The sequence below is a fragment of the Bombyx mandarina genome, chromosome 13, assembly GCF_030267445.1.
Source record: "Bombyx mandarina strain Sakado chromosome 13, ASM3026744v2".
NCBI classification, from domain to species: Eukaryota; Metazoa; Arthropoda; class Insecta; order Lepidoptera; family Bombycidae; genus Bombyx; species Bombyx mandarina.
In genome coordinates this window covers 12,469,983-12,490,999 of record NC_143220.1, presented here as the reverse complement: position 1 = coordinate 12,490,999, position 21,017 = coordinate 12,469,983, and the positions used below count along the sequence as shown (strand labels likewise).

At 37.6% G+C, this 21,017-nt stretch overlaps 2 protein-coding genes across 2 annotated transcripts in view; both read right to left on the bottom strand.

The window, feature by feature from the left end:
• Positions 1–2,056, bottom strand: part of CrebA (Cyclic-AMP response element binding protein A) — a 140,311-nt gene extending 138,255 nt beyond the window's left edge. Inside the window, exon 1 of the mRNA XM_089732238.1 lies at positions 1,429–2,056. Within this exon, the coding sequence (XP_089588364.1) occupies positions 1,429–1,491 (63 nt within the window). The 5' untranslated portion in view covers positions 1,492–2,056. The remainder of the gene's footprint in view (positions 1–1,428) is intronic.
• Positions 2,057–3,607: 1,551 nt separating this feature from the next.
• Positions 3,608–18,982, bottom strand: LOC114241810 (TBC domain-containing protein kinase-like protein). The gene is made up of 13 exons (XM_028172787.2): positions 18,675–18,982; positions 17,521–17,773; positions 16,862–17,078; positions 16,147–16,409; positions 15,538–15,781; positions 14,591–14,752; positions 13,558–13,735; positions 12,820–13,026; positions 10,484–10,671; positions 10,320–10,403; positions 9,871–9,995; positions 8,862–9,033; positions 3,608–4,570 (listed from the first exon to the last, which is right to left on the bottom strand). The coding sequence occupies exons 1-13, from the start codon at positions 18,871–18,873 to the stop codon at positions 4,445–4,447; spliced, it is 2,418 nt and encodes an 805-aa protein (XP_028028588.2). The 5' UTR covers positions 18,874–18,982; the 3' UTR covers positions 3,608–4,444.
• Between the last annotated feature and the right edge of the window lie 2,035 nt (positions 18,983–21,017).

Genomic DNA, 21,017 nt, shown 5'->3' with positions numbered 1-21,017 from the left:
GAAATACCAGTAATTTTTTTAAAGATTTTTTAAAAAAGTTCAATACTATTTCCTCGTAATGAACATTTCAAAATCTTTCAATTTTTATTTAGGTATAGACGAATGTGGCTTAGGTTTTATAAAACTAAAAAAGAAATACCTAAATAAATTTTGTCACATTTCCGTATAATTTATACCTACATGAATATTAATACTGAACGCGTAATAAATATTTATGAATCCGCAAAAGACAAATGTTAAGATATATAAAACAATGAATGCATGAAAAATCTGCCATATTCCGTAGTTTGAATTTTATTTTGCTAAAATGAACACACACGAAAGGCAGAATTTAAAGTAGGTAGGTAGGTAGGTACGTACTATTAGCGTTATCTCCAATCATGTAGTCTTTCATGTCGAAGATTTTCAAAACAGACCTCCCGAAAAAAATTACTAATGAAATTTTAATGTGAAGCCATTAATTAATTTGTACATTTTGATGAATACCTAGAAAGCAACGGAAAGGCGTGGGTGCTTCTATTTGCACCAGGCTTATTTATAACAAGATACACAGCATTCAAGAGATAATAGTACCGTGAAAGTGTTACTCACTAATGGAGTTTCAATTAGTTTCTTGGCGGATAACCGTTTAATCATGTAAGTACAAAAAGTTCAATAATTGCTAGGTAGTTCGTGTAAGAAAATTGTTGGGCATATTTTGTTTGGCTCAAAACATACGTTTTTTCCTGAAATAATTTTCCGCTTAAACTTATGTTGTAAATAGCGGTCTGTTTAATAATAGCGGTCTCACGACCTGTTGCTTTGAAATGCTGAAGAATAGAGTTCATTTTGATGTTAGCGTGTATACCTACATTCTTTTTTTGGTTTTTATTTATTAAAACAAAATTTATTTTGTTGAAATACGAGTCTAAGTTTGAAATCTGTTGGGTTACAGTTTCTAACTAGTTTACACCAGTTTTACTAGATTACAATTTCCAATTAGAAATCCACATAAAAATCAAAAGATAAAAAAACGATTCGGAAAGGCCCGGCGGTTATTAGGTACTTAATAATGAACGATGGGCATTTGCGTTTTGAACGATTTTACGGCACCCTGAAGTCAACTTATCCACGGGACATGCTGATTAATTTCATTTAAATACATTAATAAACACGAATCTGCCTGTGCAATCACTTCTGGCATGTTATTATTACGAATGCAAAAGCAGGTAGGTTTCAAAACAACGAACACTCGAACACAAACGCATGCGTTATCACGCGTTATCAATACTGAACTTTATCCGTTTACTTCTTACGTTCTACTTACTTCGCATTAATTGTATCTACTAGAATAATATAACGCGATAAGATTTATCAATTAAACAAGAGATGCAATTAATGAATTAGCTAAAAAAGCGCTTTTATAGATTATGAGCAAGGTCGACTCACCGGGTCGATGTCCGCCTCCCAGACGTCCTTCAGATCATTGGAGATGTCGAAATAAACCTCCATGTCGGGGCCGGTGTAGCACTACGGCCTCCGACGCGAAAGCACAAGAAACTCCCTCGAGAAAAACTCGCACAACACAACTGTCACCGACTGTCCTTTCGCCGAGCGGAACTGTACGGTACGTAATGTTCCAAACTATTTAGCAAACAAACTCAAAGAACACTGTGCATTATCACGAGTTTACGTTCAATCGTTTACACTATCGATGCCCATTTGTTGTTGCAATAAAAATGTGTTTTTATGAAGTTTGCCCGAACGCGAGGAATGTTTGGTGCGCCCGTATTCGAGAATCGTACACACTATCGCGGCAGAGGGCGGCCAGCGAATGGTCGCGGACGGCGTTAGCGGCGTGCACGCTCCCCACTTCATGCCGCCCCCTCTTTGATAGCGACACCCAACTTCTCATTCATAACGTGATAGGGGGTAAAAACGACACACGCCAGGGGGTGCCTGCGTTCGGCCCACACAATACTCTACTAATTGTGAACTCTTATATCTCAATGAAGCGCTTCTCGACCGAGATGAAGCCGTGGGAATACACGTTTCCCCTTTGTGTTACTACACACGGTGACACATTTACGTTTATTTAATAAATTCATTGCACTCCACAACGTCGTTCATTATCATAACAAATCCTGCTGACAAATTGTGAAGGCAATAAGATTTTAAGCGAATTTGAAAACATCACAATTAAGACAGTTCTTCTCTTTTCTTCTTGTTCTTTTCTTTTGTTTTCTTTCTTTCTTTTCTTTTTTCTTTCTTTTTCGTTCTTTCTTTAGTTCCATTCTTTTTGATATGACATGACATTTATTTATTAGACTTCGCAATATTTCAACAATTATTACTATTTTACTTGTTGAATTTTAATTTCAAGGTATGTTTTCAGTAGGTTTTTTTTTTATTTATTATTGTGTTCCTTCTTCGAGCCGATGAATTGCTAATGCTATGTACGCCATTATTGTCACATGCATCAGGCCATAAATTAAGTAGCTTAAGTTATTTTCAATGTTAAATGTATGTGAAGCGGCAGTACTTTTTATAAATAAATAAAATAAATAAATAAAAGTCATGCAATTTTTTTTTGCAACTAATAAACACCTGAGAAGCGTATTCGTTAAGAACTAAACTTTCCCTCAGTTAGCTTGACCACAAATTCGTTTAACGGAATATGCGAATAATATATGCCTTTCTGAACTTTAAATAACCTACGCTGTAAATGACCACTTTACAAGCTTTTATAACATATATTATTTATTATACCCAAAAAAAAACACCAACTGGTGGTAGGACATCTTGTGGGTCCGTACGGGTAGGTACCACCACCCCGGCTATTTCTGCCGTGAAGAAGTAATGCATTTCGGTTGGAAGGATCAGATAGCCAAAGTTCCATAAAAACTGACACCTTAGAACTCATGTCTCAAGGTGGATGGCGTCATTTATATTGTGTATATGGGCTCCTGTATCCATTTAACAACAGCTGGGCCGTCAGCTCGTTACCCATCTAAGCAATAACAAATAGTATGAAACTCCGTATTGAGGGCCTTTTCCTGCTATTTGATGAGAGAGAAACCCACTTTCCTGAGAAGGCAAAAAGCATCAATGTACATTGATATAAAATACCCTCTTATATATGGTATGGGCCAGTGGGAACGCAAAGGACCATGTTTTTTTTTAATGCTTAGAAGGATGGACGAGTTCACAGCCCACCTGGTGTTAAGTAGTTACTAGAGCCCATAGACATCCACAACGTAAATGCGCCACCCATCTTGAGATGAGTCAATAATTTAATTTTCTCAACCTAATGCTTATTCCAGGGCAAAAATTTAATAATGATGACTTATAAACAGCTTAGTGGGTGCATAGAGGACGGGGTGGAAGATATGTTGGTAATTTTAAAGAAACAAAAGCGCTGAACATTTCTTTCAGAATCTTCCCAGCACTACTAGGAAGTAAATTTCCACCGTTTGGCCAAAATCGGTCATATTTATTTGGTTTAAAACCGTAATTAATGATATGAGCTATTAATCTATGTCAAAAACTCTATACAGCGACGATAGCTTTTTAATTTAAGTTCCATTTCTGTTCATTAAAAAGGTCTGTAAATAAATTTTACTACACATTAGCACAGATAATCTTTATTCATATTAAATTACAGACAGTAAAACATTTGAATATCAATTTGTATTATAAAAGATCTTTGAATACTTAATGAATATCTAGTAAAATTATTTACAAAAATTAAACTAATTCAAATTAATAAGATTAATATCACATTATAAGCATGCAGGTGTAAAAAAAACACCTCGTTGTTATTAATATACAATTTACCTATAACCGATAATGAAGATAACAAAAAATCGTTTTCTTTGATTTATAATATTGCTTACACTATTCCGAATTAAAAACACAATATGATAACCGTCCAGATAAAATACATCCTGTATATAATGATTTTTCGAAAAAGATACTTTTCTCTTACAAAAAAAAAACAACATAATATTTAATGTTTAGTAGGTTCATGTCTAGTGGTTAATTTTAATTGTATTACATTGCGTGTTATGCGATAAATAAATTTTATTGTTTTTTGTAACAAAGAGGAATGCATCATATATGTACATACATACTATATACGTAATAAAACAATATTATTCGAATCAAATCTTTTACGTTTCGGTGACAAACAGGCCTACAATTTTTTTATTGCTTAGATCGGTGGACGAGCTCACAACCCACCTGGTATTAAGTGGTTTCTGGAGCCCATAGACATCTACAACGTAAATGCGCCACCCACCTTGAGATATAAGTTCTAAGGTCTCAGTATAATTACAACGGCTGCCCCGCCCATCAAACCGAAACGCATTACTGCTTCACGGCAGATATAGGCAGGGCGGTGGTACCTACCCGTGGCTTGCCTTGTTCAGGAGAGCTGGCTGTTTGAATTTCGTGTTGATTCAATTCATTTTCCTGTGTTCCCGGTAGGTGGTGTTATGAAGAGCGAAGGTATATGAGTTTGCAGAGCGGCGATGCCTCCGTGCAGAATGCAGACCCTAGGTACGCCGCATTTCACTAAATAATCACTGAACTGAAACAAACGTTAAGCACTTTGTAATTTACATCTACCTCTCACTTTGTATTAATAAATGTCTCTTCGACATTGCTAACGTCAGGAACGCAGTCGCCTAAGCTATCGCTAAGCGCTTTTTAATACGCTTTTATTAGCTTCAGACACGTAGGTATGTTTGTAACGGAATCTTTGAACATGATTTTGACCCCCTTCAAAACGTCGGATTAGCTCGAAATTTGGTATATTTATTAAGGACCGAAGACAATTCGCTTTTTCAAGTTATACTTCTTTAGGCGCGTTATAAAAAATTTATGAGAGTGCAATTTTACGATGCGCGGGCACCGTGACACAAAATTAACAGAATGAAGTTGCCCACTAAATCGCTCATTACAATACGACCGACGTAACTTGGCAAGTCTGAATATAGCCGCAGGTGAACTTTCCGAACCGTACCGAGAATTACCGAATTTATACGATGTCAAGAAAAGGGATGTCCATTGCGATGCGTGTTTGAGGATGTTGTTTAATCGATTTTTTTTCAAATTGATTAAAATTTAAATAAGAAAAAAGAAATAAATTTAATAAAAATAAAGTATAACTTCTTACGCGCGTACATCAGTATTTACATTTTTTCTTACACTATTTTTAATTCAAATTTATTAAAAAAATAATTCTATTTTTTACTTGGATTTTCTATAAAAACGTGTTTTGTGAGTTTTTTCAAATTATTATTTATTTTTTCCTTACCTAATCACTGATAGCTTCGAACTACGCGCGGAACTACCTAGCCCACTGAGTTTCTCGCAGAATCTTCTCAGTGGGTCGCGATTCCGATCCGGTGGTAGATTCTGCGAAGCACCGCTTTGGCTAGGGCTAATGTTAGCAAATTCTCTCAGGTTGAGCCCGCGAGCTCATCTAACCGTCCGCGCGTAGCTGCAATGGCTGGCTACCAGCGAATAGGTAGGGGAAATTACACGTCCTTACGGATCCATCAGATCCAATAACCTTTGCTTTAGACGCCTTCATCTTTAATACTAGGAGCACGCTTAGGGACCCCGGTAACCGTACTCGTCGAACTCGACAAAGAGGTCGACGTGCAACCTAGCCCATGCATCAGCCCGCTAAGTTTCTCGCCGGATCTTCTCAGCGGGTCGCGATTCCGATCCGATAGTAGATTCATTCGCGAAGCAATTGCTCTTGAGTTGTTAGGTCTCCTTCGGAGGCGCTCGGGCAGCTGTTAACAAATCCCATCCTAGCTGAACCTTTACTCGCCCACCTGTCCTGGTGAAACTGGAAAGGCCTTCGGGCCACCAGTAATCTTTCAAAAAGGTAGGGAAAAAAACAGCCAACATCTGCATTAGATCGGAGCGTTGCCTCTTTTTTTTAAGTGATTTTATGTGACCTGGTAACTAAGACCTTTAGGTCATGTCTTATTTTAGTTTATATTCTTATTTTTATGAAAAATGATAATATGAAGTGAAATGAAATGAAGATGATTAATTTGAGACATTAATCAACTGGGATGAAATTAAATGAAATAAGATAAAATATAATCTCAGTAAAATGGTGGTCATTTACTGAGATTTTTTCAGTGGACTTTTTGGAGGATCCCGAGAAGTTACGTCCAGCGGCTTTGTTTTATTTTCCCAAATTTGTGCACTTTCACAGATATTAAACAGTTAGAAAACCACCGTTATTACACATTTAAACTTGAAGAAACACTAAATAGATAAAATAAAACAAATCACACAACTTCACTCCTCGCGTTCCCGGCAAAAAGTCGAGCGTTTCCTCCCTAACTTTATAACACACTACCCTCTTCAATTTCTTTAGTAAGTAGTAAAGTAGGCAGGTCAGTCTACCTCAAAAAGTGTGACCAGCAATTTATATTATTTTCTTGTTCATTCCGCGCGTATTTTTATTTAAAGTTATACATTGTTATAATAGAAAATTACAATGTAGTAATAATCTATATAATTATGACATTCAGTAAGCGAGTTGCTATACGATTCCAAACTGGCTTATTTATCATTTACTTTCGTCACTCATTACCTACAATCCAATTGTAATGTACATAATTAAGCAACTTTGATAATAATTGAGGAATTCTATAAGAATTTATTGTTTTATATTATTGAATTATGTAATTTCATTTTATCGGTGTACGTGTAGTGGTGACGAATCGGTTAACAAAGTTTTGTTATGTTCGGCTAAATTAATATTAATTGGACATAATAATAATAACTGAAAATCACGCATATTCATTGGACTCCCACTTTACTGGTGGTAGGACCTCTTGTGAGTCCGCGCGGGTGGGTACCACCGCTCTGCCTATTTCTGCCGTGAAGCAGTAATGCGTTTCGGTTTGAAGGGTGGGGCAGCCGTTGTAACTATACTCGAGACCTTAGAACTTATATCTCAAGGTGGGTGGCGCATTTACGTTTTGGATGTCTATGGGCTCCAGTAACCACTTAACACCAGGTGGGCTGTGAGTTCGTCCACCCATCTAAGCAATAAAAAAAACAAAAATCTCAAATTTAAGATTCTTTGAGCTATGGGTACCAGAGACTCATAAACATACTTGTATATGTTTAAATATATATAATATAAAAACACCCAGCCAAAGAGCAAACAAACCTGTTCATCACAAGAATGTTTGCCCAATGTGGGAATCGAACCCTTTGACGACCCTTGACGCAACAGAGGCGCTAACTTCTACACTACTGAGTCAGGAGATAATGTGGTCTACATGGTACCAACTTACTGTAACATCATATACAGGTCTTACAGAAATTAGGCGGATGGTGATGCTACGATTTTTTTTCCTACCTATGCTGATAGCCTTGAGAGGGCTATTTCAGTTTCGCCCTAACGTGTAGGTGAGTTCACGGGGCCCAAACCGGAGTGTTGCTAACACTGGCCCTAGCAAGAGCAGTGCTTCGCGGAATCTATCACCCGATGGGAAACGCGACCCACTGAGAAGATCCGACGAGAAACTCAGTGGGCTGTGTCTGTGGGTTAATTCGCTCGTCGGGCCCTTCGTCGCAAGCGACGGGTTCGACGAGGACGGTGACCGGTGCTTGTGGTACCTAAAAGCACCGTTAATGGATCGGGAGGATCCGTAATGACGCGTTTTGGCGACGTCGACTGTTTACCATTCGGTCTACAGGATCGGGTATGTTATAACAGTGATCGGGCGATACAAGTTAGATAATTTTTATTACATGATTTTATTAAATTTTTTATGATATGAGTACATCGGGCTTATTACGCATTAGGCCATAGATATTTATTGTCTTTCATCTTTATATTCGTGAGCTTAACGATGGCAAAGGGTATTCAGTCTTGGGATCGATATAGCATTAGAAATTCCCTAATTAAATAGTGTTCAAATTTGGGTACCTATGCAGATTCTTAGAAATGGGTCTTAATATTTGTTTGCAAAGGGCTGAAATAACTTTTTTTATTTCTTAGATTGGCGAACGAGCTCACGACCCACCTGATGTTAGTGCGTGTTTACTGTTTACCAAGTGCTTACTAGAGTCCATAGACATCCTATGACACACTATAAGACATGAATTTGATGTCTCAGTTCTATTAGTACAAAAATGGTATGAATATAATATTAGTCTTTATATGTATTTTTTTTTATAATGACAATTTGTATAAAATACATTAACTAAGTAAATGAAATATATTTTTTACATTCATGAATTATGTTACAATGAAATTTAGATACTTACGTTAAATTTAGGGGGAAATCCCTATACATTACGATTATTTGAAACAAATAAATGTATGTGTGTGCGTACGTGCGTACATTTTATTTTTTATTATACCCCCTATTTCGGGAAGGGACGATTCCAGACTTTACTGTCACATATCGTCTTCTCGCATTAAAACTATATAATCTCAAAACTTACTAATTTTACATCAGAGTGTTTTAAAGGTTTAACATGTGGTATTTTTAATATTAATCATCTTTGCAACATTAATTTTTTATTTTTTACCAGTTACATTATCTGTCTTCAAAAGTAAGATTAAATTACGTATTTATTTCGTCGTTAATAGTCGTGAAAACATAGGTAAACTAAAAAAAAACTAAGCTACGCTCTTTTGACAATATTTACGAGAAAAATACTGGTGATACCAAATGATTCCGAATATTAACTCAATTTCGAATATTTTTGGAAATTGTGCACTTTTAATGCGAAAAGTGCGATATGTAAACAGATTATCCAAAATAGTTCTTAAAAGTTTTCTTACGTAATAATAGGTTTAAAAAAAAAAAACTCAAATTTCTAATTACCAATTGCGCGGTCTCGTCTTCAGCCGAGGCAATAACGACGTTCCTCTTCATCTTGATGGCTTGCTGCAAGGCGCGCTCGGGCTGCGGACCGAGAGCGCGGAGCTCGTGCCGACCGAGATGGACGCCACTGTACGGCACGTTTACACTGCCGTCTATGCAGCTCTTCTCGTAACTACAATAGTGTTCATTTATTATTTTACGTTTGTTAAAACTATACTCTGTTACCTTGAGTCATGATTTGTTAATCGTTTGTTTTTTTATTATTTTTTCCAATGACATTGTCGATTTTATTGTCACCCTTGAGCTAATAAAGCGTCAAATATCTTAAACCGGTTGTTTCCTTTGCAACTCATCTGTACGCCCGTTGATTTGATTTCTCCCATTCCCGAATGAAAAGTCGTCGTGGCCTAAAGGATAAGACGTCCGCTGCATTCGTATGTAGCGTTGCAGCGGTTTTCGAATCTCGAACACGGGTACATTTTTTTCTAATGAAATACGTAATTAACAAATCTTCACGATTGACTTCCACGGTGAAGGAATGACATCGTGTAATAAAAATCAAACCGGCAAGATTATAATTTGCGTAAATACTGGTGGTAGGACGTCTTGTCAGTCCGCACGGGTTGGTACCACCACCCTGCCTAGTTTTACCATGAAGCAGTAATGCGTTTCGGTTTGAAGGGTGGAGCAGCCGTTGTACTGAGACCTTAGAACTCTCAAGGTGGGTGACGTCATTTACGTTGTAGATGTCTATGGGCACACCAGGTAGGCCGTGAGCTCGTCCACCCATCTAAGCAATATAAAATAAATAAATAAAATCTACTTAATATTTAAAAATCCCGTCAACATTCCATCAATATACATCTAAAGTGAATGAATGACCAGTGAAGTTATTTAAACTGTTTCGTTCTATCGATTCACATTATATTGTTAACAAAATCGATACTCGAGTCATGTCTTTATTTTTAATTGTGTTTCTCGTAAAACTATTTCGAAAAAAAATACTCACAGGAGATTGGACCTTATATCGACGACGCAGCATTTGTCTTCGCAGATCAACGAGAAAAAATCTGACAGACTTATCCTGGGACAGATCTCGACGAACAGTACTTCCATTGGAATTTCTACTTGATCCTAAAAAAACAATAGAACATTCTGTTTGTAAACATTACTTTCTTCAGTCATTTGAGACGTATGTCAAATTTATAGCGTCCCTAGTTTCTTTAGATTAGTAGTTTTAAAAGCCCACTGAGTTTCTCGCCGGATCCTCGCAGTGGGTCGCGTTTCCGATCTGGTAGTAGATTCTGTGAAGCACTTCTCTTGCTAGGATTTGTGTTATCAGCAACGTTAGGTTTGAGCCCCGTGAGCTCACACCTACTAGCTCGGTGAATCTAGAATAACCCCTCGAGGTTACTAGTATAGGCAGGAAAAAAAAAGTTGTTAAAACAAAAATCTTACCATAGCGTCTTTTTTAACAGCGTCATTCGTGAATCTTCTGTAACTGATGCTTCTTGGCGAGCTACGACACATATCTATAGCTTCCTAAAACATTATTTATAGATAAATATTATTATCGATTTTTTGAGCATGAACAACTTCTCCATGCCGTTCGTTAGTCTCACCTTGACACATTCTCCTATGTCGATTTCGGGTAAATCGGAGAACAACAATATACATTCGTTGAATCCGGATTCTAGTAAAGTGTCACGCAATTGCCTCAATATTCCCACACCCATAAATAAAGGCAACGAGGGACCTTCGACCAGAAAGGCGTCCCATAGATGAACTATTTTGTGTAGCGGAAAAACATCTGAAAGAGATAAAAATTAATTAGGTAATCAAATTAAATTTAAAACGTGTCTTAAATAAATATTTTAAATATATAATGTTCTGAGAATTAACATTCTTCTGAGGATCTGAAAGGTGTATATAGCATGTCGATTTCTCACAAAACGAGTGGTAATCTATCTATATATATAAAAATGATTTGCTGTTCGTTAGTCTCGCTAAAACTCGAGAACGGCTGGACCGATTTGGCTAATTTTGGTCTTGAATTATTCGTGGAAGTCCAAAGAAGGTAAATAAATATAAAAATGCTCGGAATTAAAAATAATAATTTTGTTTTTCCTTTGATGTGTCCCCGTCGGACGGATTCCTTTTGTTTGTTTTAAGTTTATTTTATACAAAAGTTTAGGTCTTTTATTTATCGATTGAGGCACTACGAAGTTTGGGTCAGCTAGTATTGTATAAAATGTCATTTATGAATAATGACGTCATTGTTAAAAATAGCGCGTCCCTATATTATAAGATAATTAATTAATTTCAAATTAATAACCAATACGCAGCCTGTATAACAATTGAATAGCTATGATGTTCACGGGGCGCGGAGAGGCACGTGTGTAAAAATAAACGTTACAGACGTAATATAAAAAAAACGAGCTAATTATTATTACTAAAGTGGAAGGAAAGAGAAGTCGAGGAAGATTGCCAACCCGGTGGACGGACATTATCAAGGAGGCCACAAACACCAGCGTCCCGGGCGACATTAAGCAGGCCGAATGCAGGCAACATTGGAGGAAGCTGGTGCAAAAACTGGACCAAGGTGGTCACGACCCTCAGTAATGAGGAAACGACAAAGAAGAAGAAGAAGAATTATTATTACTGTTGTCTAGTATATCGGTAACAGAACTTATAGATTGACAAATTGAATTCATGACGTACCATTAATTGTACGTGTCACACAGTTATATAATAAGTATTACACCGTCTTGGTGGCGGTAGGATTTAATTGAGATTTTGCAATTCAATAAGTCATCATACAAATTGGAACTGTGTGTCGGTTACTATCTAACTGAAAGATTCTGAGAACGTTTAAACCACTACGGTTGATAAAAAAAATCCTACACCAAATAAAAAGCGTGGTATATCTATACTAATATATAAATCTACAGTGGTTTTTACGAATGTTCATTTATTACTACTGAACCATGCATCCGATTGACTTGAAACTTGGTATCCATGTAGAAAATACACGTACTTAATGGATAGGCTAATATTTATATGAGTGTTGGTCTCCCTAATAATAATGACAATAAATAATAATGTTAATTTTAAATGTCCAGCGAAGCGGGCGAATACGGATAGTATATTTGTATATCTAGTGACCCGCCCTAGCTTCGTTTCGGGAACTGTAATTTATTATTGATCATGAAAATGAGACGGCAGATTTTTTTCTTACTTCCTTGACACTTATCGTTACATTTTGGGTAATTCATGCTATATCTTTATAAATTATAGTATATATGTTATTCTGATGTGTCAGCTATATTATTGTAAAGTTTCATCAAAATCCATTGAGTAGTTTTTGCGTGAAAGAGTAACAAACAAACATCCATACATTCTTACAAACTTTCGCGTTTATAATATTAGTAGAATATAGGAAATAGGAGCGTCCAGGAACTCCATGTAACTCTCCCCGGTGCGTATCTGCATTTACATCGGGGACCTAGGATACCTTGCGGGGCGAATTCTTCATCCTTCCCCCGATTGGATATATATAGGTTTGCCCAACGTGTGCACCAACAATCAGACCGTAAGTACCCGGTTACGAACGGTGCTTTTAGGTACCTCAAGCACCGGTCACCGTCCTCGTCGAACCCGTCGCTTGCGACGAAGGGCTCGGCGAGTAAATTAACCCACAGACACAGCCCACTGATTTTCTCGCTGGATCTTCTCAGTGGGTCGCGTTTCCAATCCGGTGGTAGATTCTGCGAAGCACTGCTCTTGCTAGGGTTATTGTTAGCAACATTGTCAGGTTTGAGCCTCGTGAGCTCACCCACTTGTTAAGATTACGTTGAAATGGTCTCTCAAGACCATCGGCTTACGTAGGAAAACAAAGTACCCGGTTTCATCTGAAGATAATATGATAGGCATCTATGAATGAACCTGAGAGACTCACGCGAGAACATAGTGAGGAACCAAGGTATGGCGAAGAGTTCCGGCACGAAGTTGATGTCGTGGAGGTGGGTCGCGAGTCGGGGCTCGTGGAAGGCCGCCATCTGCCAGAACTTCGCAAGGTACTCCTTTATGACGGCACTATTGTCCTTCAAAAAGAACTTGTGCAAGAACTTCGGCACGAACGCACTGAGGCACGCGAATGCCCGAGCTGTGAATAAATCACGTGTTTTCATTTTATTTTATTTTGTATTGCTTAGATCAGGGGTTCCCAAACTTATTTTGTCTAGTGCCTACTTTGAGAATAAATTATTTGTTAGCGCCCCCATTTTTCCATCTACTTAAAAACCACTATAGCGAGAGCTCAGTAGGTGCCTAAGAGTCCTCCATGATGAAATTACAAATCGCCTCCCAAGCCTCTACACAACGCCCTCATTTTTCTCTGGGTCTCTTACCGCCCCCCTTTAAGCCTGCAGCGCCCACAAGGTGGCGTTATCGCCCACTTTGGGAAAGGCTAGCTTATTATTAAAGTACGTATTTCGTTAGAAAAATTGGTACTTGCTATCGGGATTCGAACACCGGTGCATCGCTACAGACGATGCATTAGACGTCAGGTGCATTCGTATGTAGTATTTACGTTGTAGATATCTGAGGGCTCCGGTAACGACTTAACACCAGGTGGGCCGTGAGATCGTCCAGCCACCTATGCGATACAAAAAAAGAAAATTTTAAGGCACATTACCTTCATTACAGAAGTTAAGGTACATGAATGGTGCCGTCAGAGAATCGAGTCCTTGCCAATACACGTATTGAGGGTTGGTCAGTAGCCACGCCTTGAGGAGCCTCTTGAGCGTTCTGTGGCCAGCTGAGCCGCATAGCAACCAACAGTACTGATGACAACGCGGTATGTCCACATCTATCTGTCGTGAATGTTCTAATTAAAAATGCGGGTGACACATTGAAAATGAGTTTTGATATTTTTAAACAGACTCCAAAAAAGAAGGAGTTCCTATTGAGAACCTCATCCTTTGAATTGTCACATAGGTGAGGTAAAACGCAAAACAAAAACCGTTGTGTAACAAACAAGAAATAAAACATGCAAAAATAATACTTTGTAGACTTTGAATTATCACACAGGTGAGGTAAAACGCAAAACAAAAACCTTTGTGTAACAAACACGAAAAAAACATGCAAAAATAATACTATGCTTTTCTACGTGAACCTATACTAAAAAAAAATTTTTTTTTCAATTTTTATTCTACATTTATAGGTCCCATGAGCTTAAGATATTTTCAACGGACACGATGAGAACGTACAAATGACAAGATCCTGAAGAATTGGTAAGCCGGAAGTGCATTTTGCTTATGGGTTTGCAGTATAAAAAATAAATACAATTTCTTTTTTAATTTCTCAAAAGATGACTGCTTCACGCCCGAAATAAGCAAAACGTACAAGCCTATAGCGAGTAGTTATACAAATTTAAATGTTGCCGTATGATTGTTTCCCTAAAAATGACAATTCGTACAATTAATTTCTGATAATATGCCTTAAGTGTGCTCTCGCAATGTTCCTCACTTTTGAAAGCCGTAATTTTTCCCTGATGATGCTCCTCAATCTATGTCTGTCCTTAGTATCATAGTGAGCATCTAGCAGCTTGGTGTTGAGGTGATTTGGTCCGACCATCTTATTGGACTGCGCCCTCTTAGTTTTCGTTCGTTGATTTTCCCAGCAACCATCACCTATTAAGTGTAATAAGGTACAAATTGGAAACTCACCTGTCTGTCGGTAGGCGTGGGTGTCTCTTTATCAATCCTCTCGTACTGTTCTTCTATATCTCCGACAACGCCCAGTAGGGCTGCCCACACATCGCCGCGTACTAACGGTGGGATATCGATTTCTGCTTCTGCTCGTATATATGGAGCTGTATATGGATAGCCCTAGAATTATGTTTTTGTTATAATAAATCGTCTAAATAGATATTGCGTCTAAAATGAATATATATTGATGATTTCGAAGGTGCTTTCAGACACGACATAATGTGGCTATTAATTTAAAAAAATAATTTTTGATTAAGAGAACACCCTTTACCACAGATTACCTTGTTTTTTTAGAGAAAATAGAACATGACATCTAACTATGAAGAGTAGAGGGAAGGAGAACTGTCATATTATGAGGTGTACAAGTTGAAAGTATACAGCTGTGACCACCAAATTACAACTCTAAATCCCACCAAAATACCACAAGCGTATCAATTAGTATGATATGTATGTATGTAAACAAAGTGAAGTAAGTGTGCAGAATTTTAAAAAAATCTAACAAATTTCGTTCTATTTTTAAAATTACACCATTTGCAAATCTGCGTCACGCTTTTTGACGGACACTTTTCCATAGACCAATTTACCTTTTTTTATATTGTTTTTAGTGAAATAGATTAGGTACATAAGCTACGCTTTTTATTTTTATTGCTTAGATGGGTGGACGAGCTCACAGCGCACCTGGTGTTAAGTGGTTACTGGAGCCCATAGACATCTACAAAGTAAATGCCGCCACTCACCTTGAGACATGAGTTCTAAGGTCTCAGTATAGTTACAACAGCTGCCCCACCCTTCAAACCGAAACGCATTGCTGCTTCACGGGAGAAATAGGGTTGGTGGTACCTACCCGTGCGGACTCACATGAGGTCCTACCTCCAGTAAAACTGTGCTCATTACATCCAACTTACATGCAACAATCTCTGGAACCAGAGCAATCTATAGAATTGGTATTCCGTATCCCTCTCTCGTATTGTTTTCGGCAACGTGACGGCGTCGTTTTGTTTCTTCCCTTCGTGCATGAGCGGATAGTAGTCGTGGCCTGATACATGACTGAGTCTGGACTGCAGTAGCTCAATGCTGTATTTCGCGATGCGGCGATCGTATAGGACTCCAGTTTTGCCGCCTATAGTACAACCGTCGAGGAGGATAGCGCTAAAATCAATATCATGTACACTCATTTTTAAGTGATGCGTGATTGACGCTGATGCCACAGCCCAATGATCAGTTCTTCAATAAAAATTTTTATTCAAATATGATATTCGGTTTTTTGTGATTAGAAACTATGAATATGGACACACTTTAGAGATGTGCAATATCTTATAGATAGTACAATAAATAGTAGTCATATATTATTACATTGACTCTGAGATTTGTGATAAGTATCTTTGCATCTTCTCAAATTTCTATCTTGAATGCTGATTGTAGGGCATCATAACAACCTGACAGGGACTGTTTTCACCATTCTATCCGTTTATGCTATGAAGCCAAAATATTTAAATAAAACATTAAATTCTTACACAGGTATAGACAGTATGGGTGGACTGTTTTTGATCAAACCATTTCTCTTCAACTCAACTTGTATATCACCACCGGCCAGTTGCCACCAATGATAGAGATACTGTAATTTACAGCCCATCAATCCTCGCGGCGGTTTCACAGCACACATTTCCTTGGTATCAACATTAGACAAGTCCTGGAGTATTTCGGTGATTGTCGCTCTTTTACTAGGGCAAATTTGGAGGCATTTTTCTATTAAGGTCTGAAGGTATTTAGGTAATTGCTGAAATTAAATTTTATGATAGATCATAATCACTTTCCGCCAGGCAAGTCTTTTGCTTGTCTGCTTATGAAGACATTAAAATACCACTTCTACTTACCTCCCATTAACCTGTTGTATTACTGTTAATGTTATTTTGTATGTCTCATGTTTGGTAGCAATACTATAATGATTATACCATGGAGTCTATTTTTTGTTATTGTTTCATATATATTTATTTCTCATAATACCTTTGTATGAGGTATATAGTGAATTAATGAAATGCGAACAACATTACCAGAATTTATATATGTTTATGTAAGTAAAATTTATTTTTGGTATAATTTAGGTTTGTAGTTTGTTTGTGTATCTATTTTTGCTGGTTTTATTACACCTTGTTTGCGTAAAAGATATAGTTACTTCATCAGATGACAAACCAACTTGTCTACCCATGATAAACTTATGAATATACTTACTTCATATTCCTCAATGCTGTTATGCTCTCTTGCAATTCTTTTAGCAGGGTCATTAACATGCACCAAGCCAAGTATTCTTCTCAATATTGGACCTGGTTTTAATTTAGCCCAAAGCTTTCCGATACACAACTCTAACAAAATGACACCAAATGTCCAAATGTCTGCTGTAGGACCACCACTGTTCAATATTGTTTCTGGACTTAGGTATCTTGGTTGACTAGAAAAGAAAAAAATCAAACCTTTATGAAGTTTAATTCATGTCATTAAACTTAATAAAATTATTGTATTTATTAACTAGGTCAAGTACTATTAGTACACACTTTAACTATTTCTGTTCTGAACCAGTTGTAAGTTTTTGTTTTAGGTAAATGGTAGTATTCATAGTGTTTATGGAATTTGAACACCTATGGATTCCAATAGCCACATAATACAGATGGGATGTTTGCCATCTACAGAAGTAGATTGCCAGCTATGTACCCTAGATAGGATAAAACTAAACAGCTTTATCTTAACATTAATCAAATTAAGATAATTATGGAAATGACCAACAAGTGCTGAATTTAATGCTAATAAACCATATTTTATGCTAGATTCATTCAAGATAATTCCAATTTGATTTTGGATATTATTTACAGGGTTGTCTTCTAATTTTTACTTACCCAAGTGGAAATGCAACTTCACTACCTCCATATGTCATGTAAAATATACCATAATTGAATAGTTTTACTTTTCCATTCAAATCTATCAAAATATTGTCATCAGAAAGTGTTCTGTGGGTAATATTATTTGCATGCAAATATTGGAGCCCGTTGGCAACCTGTCTGGCTACATTTATTATTTCCTCTGTGGATAACTTTTTTTTGAGATCAGCTAATGACTTTCCTATGACTTCAGCCACAACTATTATTCTCTCTGTAAAAAGAAATTTGTTTCATATTTTGAAAAACTGTTTCTATTAGTGTTTTATTTAATTACTTATAATTCCTGGCAATAGGTACAGAAAATTTCTCTCAGAACAACAAACAAACCTATTTGATATACTGGTTGAAGAACCTGAAAAGTGCTGCAATAAGCACTAATACTCTTTAATAGGAAAAGTTATTCAAATGCCTTTATTTTCACTCTTTTCTTTTTGTATACTGGTTAAGGAGGTCACCTCTCATCTGGTGTTAAGTAGTTTCCACAGCAGTCATCACAATTTTAAGGCTGTTCCAGCCTTCAAACTACAAGGCAGGATTGCTTCAAAACAGATATAGATATGGTATGTATCCATGTGGATTTACAATATACTTTATCATTTTTTATTTATTTATTGCATATATGGGTGGACGAGCTCACAGACAGCCTGGTGTTAAGTGGTTACCGGAGCCCATAGATATCTACAACATAAATGCTGCCACCCACCTTGAGATATGAGTCCTAAGGTCTCACTCAATATAGTTAAAACAGCTGCCCCACCCTTCAAAACAAAACACATTACTGCTTCACGGCAGAAATAGGTAGGGTGGTGGTACCTACCCGTGCGGACTCACATGAGGTCCTACCTCCAGTAAAAAATATATGCTAATGTGTGCAACAGTAGTAGTTTCATTATTTTTATTCTACAAAGGCCAGTAAGTAAACCACACTAAAAGTAGTAAGTGTGAGTTCTTCATGAAATTCTTATTTTAATCTTCAAAATCTGGCACAAAAATATGAAAAAATAAAAAATGCAATTTGTTAATATTATTCCTCAAAATGTGTTCAGGTAATTTTTCTATTTCTTGTAGTTTAAGATTTAAATTAGATTTTATTTGACTGACTACAACTTTACCATGTTTTCCACGTATAATGTCCAAGTAAGTGCACAAATTTGGGTGTTCTATGGACAGCAGTCTTTGTGCACGTCCTAAGATTGTTATAGAACTGGGAGTAAGGGGCAGTCCATTACTTCCACAAGTTTCACCAGGGTGACTCTTAGCGAAAAACGTGCATGCAGCAAATTTGTAATTTTCTTCATGGTCACTGTGCATTTTATATATATCTTTTTATATTGTTACATAAAACTGTATAAAATTAACTGTTAGTTTTTTTCTTGATGTTTATTTTTTATCGTTTGTGAGTTTATGTCAGTTTTTTTTTTTTTTTTTGGCATCGCGCGGTTTGCGCTTATGCCACTGACAGTACGGTTTCCGTCACGGTCGCTCAGCTGGCGATCGGCGATCTTCTTGTATACCTTACTCACAGGTGAGCTGAAGCCTTGGAGAGCAAGGGCGAGGCTCTTGCTGTGAGCCTTGATATCGCGAAGGCCTTCGACAGGGTCTGGCATGAAGCACTTCTGTCGAAGCTACCATCTTACGGAATCCCCGAGGGTCTCTGCAAGTGGATCGCTAGCTTTTTGGATGGGCGGAACATTACGGTCGTTGTAGACGGTGACTGCTCTGATACCATGACTATTAACACTGGCGTTCCACAAGGTTCGGTGCTCTCCCCCACACTTTTCATGCTGTATATCAATGACATGTTGTCTATTGATGGCATGCATTGCTATGCGGATGACAGCATGGGGGATACGCGATATATCGGCCATCAGAGTCTCTCTCGGAGCGTGGTGCAAGGGAGACGATCAAAACTTGTGTCTGAAGTGGAGAGCTCTCTGGGGCGAGTCTCCAAATGGGGTGAATTGAACTTGGTTCAATTCAACCCGTTAAAGACACAAGTTTGCGCGTTCACTGCGAAGAAGGACCCCTTTGTCATGACGCCGCAATTCCAAGGAGTATCCCTGCAACCTTCCGAGAGTATCGGGATACTTGGGGTCGACATTTCGAGCGATGTCCAGTTTCGGAGTCATTTGGAAGGCAAAGCCAAGTTGGCGTCCAAGATGCTGGGAGTCCTCAACAGAGCGAAGCGGTACTTCACGCCTGGACAAAGGCTTTTGCTTTATAAAGCACAAGTCCGACCTCGCGTGGAGTACTGCTCCCAACTCTGGGCCGGGGCTCCCAAATACCAGCTTCTTCCATTTGACTCCATACAGAAGAGGGCTGTTCGGATTGTCGATAATCCCATCCTCACGGATCGTTTGGAACCTCTGGGTTTGCGGAGGGACTTCGGTTCCCTCTGTATTTTGTACCGTATGTTCCATGGAGAGTGCTCTGAGGAGTTGTTCGAGATGATACCAGCATCTCGTTTTTACCATCGCACCGCCCGCCACCGGAGTAGAGTTCAACCATACTACCTGAAGTCACTGCGGTCATCCACAGTCCGTTTCCAGAGGTCTTTTTTGCCACGTACCATCCGGCTATGGAATGAGCTCCCCTCCACGGTGTTTCCCGAGCGCTATGACATGTCCTTCTTCAAACGAGGCTTGTGGAGAGTATTAAGCGGTAGGCAGCGGCTTGGCTCTGCCCCTGGCATTGCTGAAGTCCATGGGCGACGGTAACCACCCACCATCAGGTGGGCCGTATGCTCGTCTGCCTACAAGGGCAATAAAAAAAAAACAAAAGTAGGGAAACGCTTATCACGATTTAAAAGAACATTACTCATGGAATTGGAAAAGGATCAGATTGGATTGCTATGATAGTACAGATATAAGGATTTATAATTTCAAATTATTATTTAACAGGAAAAACATGAAAGAAGAGCTTTGACAGAAGTAGGAAAAGGAACACGAAGGAGACGAGATGATTAAAAAAGGAAAAAACGTTATTTAAAGGGCAGGCAAATAAAATATGATTAAGATCACCAACATCCCCACAAGCACACAAATCTGAATCAATTATATTAAATCTGGCCAAATGTACAGGTGTGCACACATGACCCAATCTCATTCGAATAATTGATGAAGTAACTTGTTTACCAAACCTCAGAGATGAAAATAAGTTAAGTTTATTCCTAAGTTTATTCTTCCATATTAAATGAATTTCTACTAAATATCCCTGCAATATATTTCTTGAACTTATAAATAATTATCATTTCAACAAAAACAGATTTTGTGTGCATTACATTTACAGTTTTTGAACTACGTAATGAATTTAGGATTATTAATTTTATTATAAAATACAAGTATCATTTATATCTCCTATTGAATGTATGAGTAATAAATAGTAACTAATAATTGGGAATTTAATTGTTTTTATGATCGAACAATCACCATAATTAATCTGAGCGATAAAAATAA

Coding starts and splice junctions, on each gene's coding strand:
- LOC114241810 (XM_028172787.2), bottom strand. CDS start 18,873: ATGCACAGTGACCATGAAGAAAATTACAAATTTGCTGCATGCACGTTT. Junction 10,672..12,819: donor GTTCCTCACTATGTTCTCGC/GTGAGTCTCTCA, acceptor TATCTCTTTCAG/ATGTTTTTCCGCTACACAAA. Junction 10,404..10,483: donor ACATAGGAGAATGTGTCAAG/GTGAGACTAACG, acceptor ATAATGTTTTAG/GAAGCTATAGATATGTGTCG.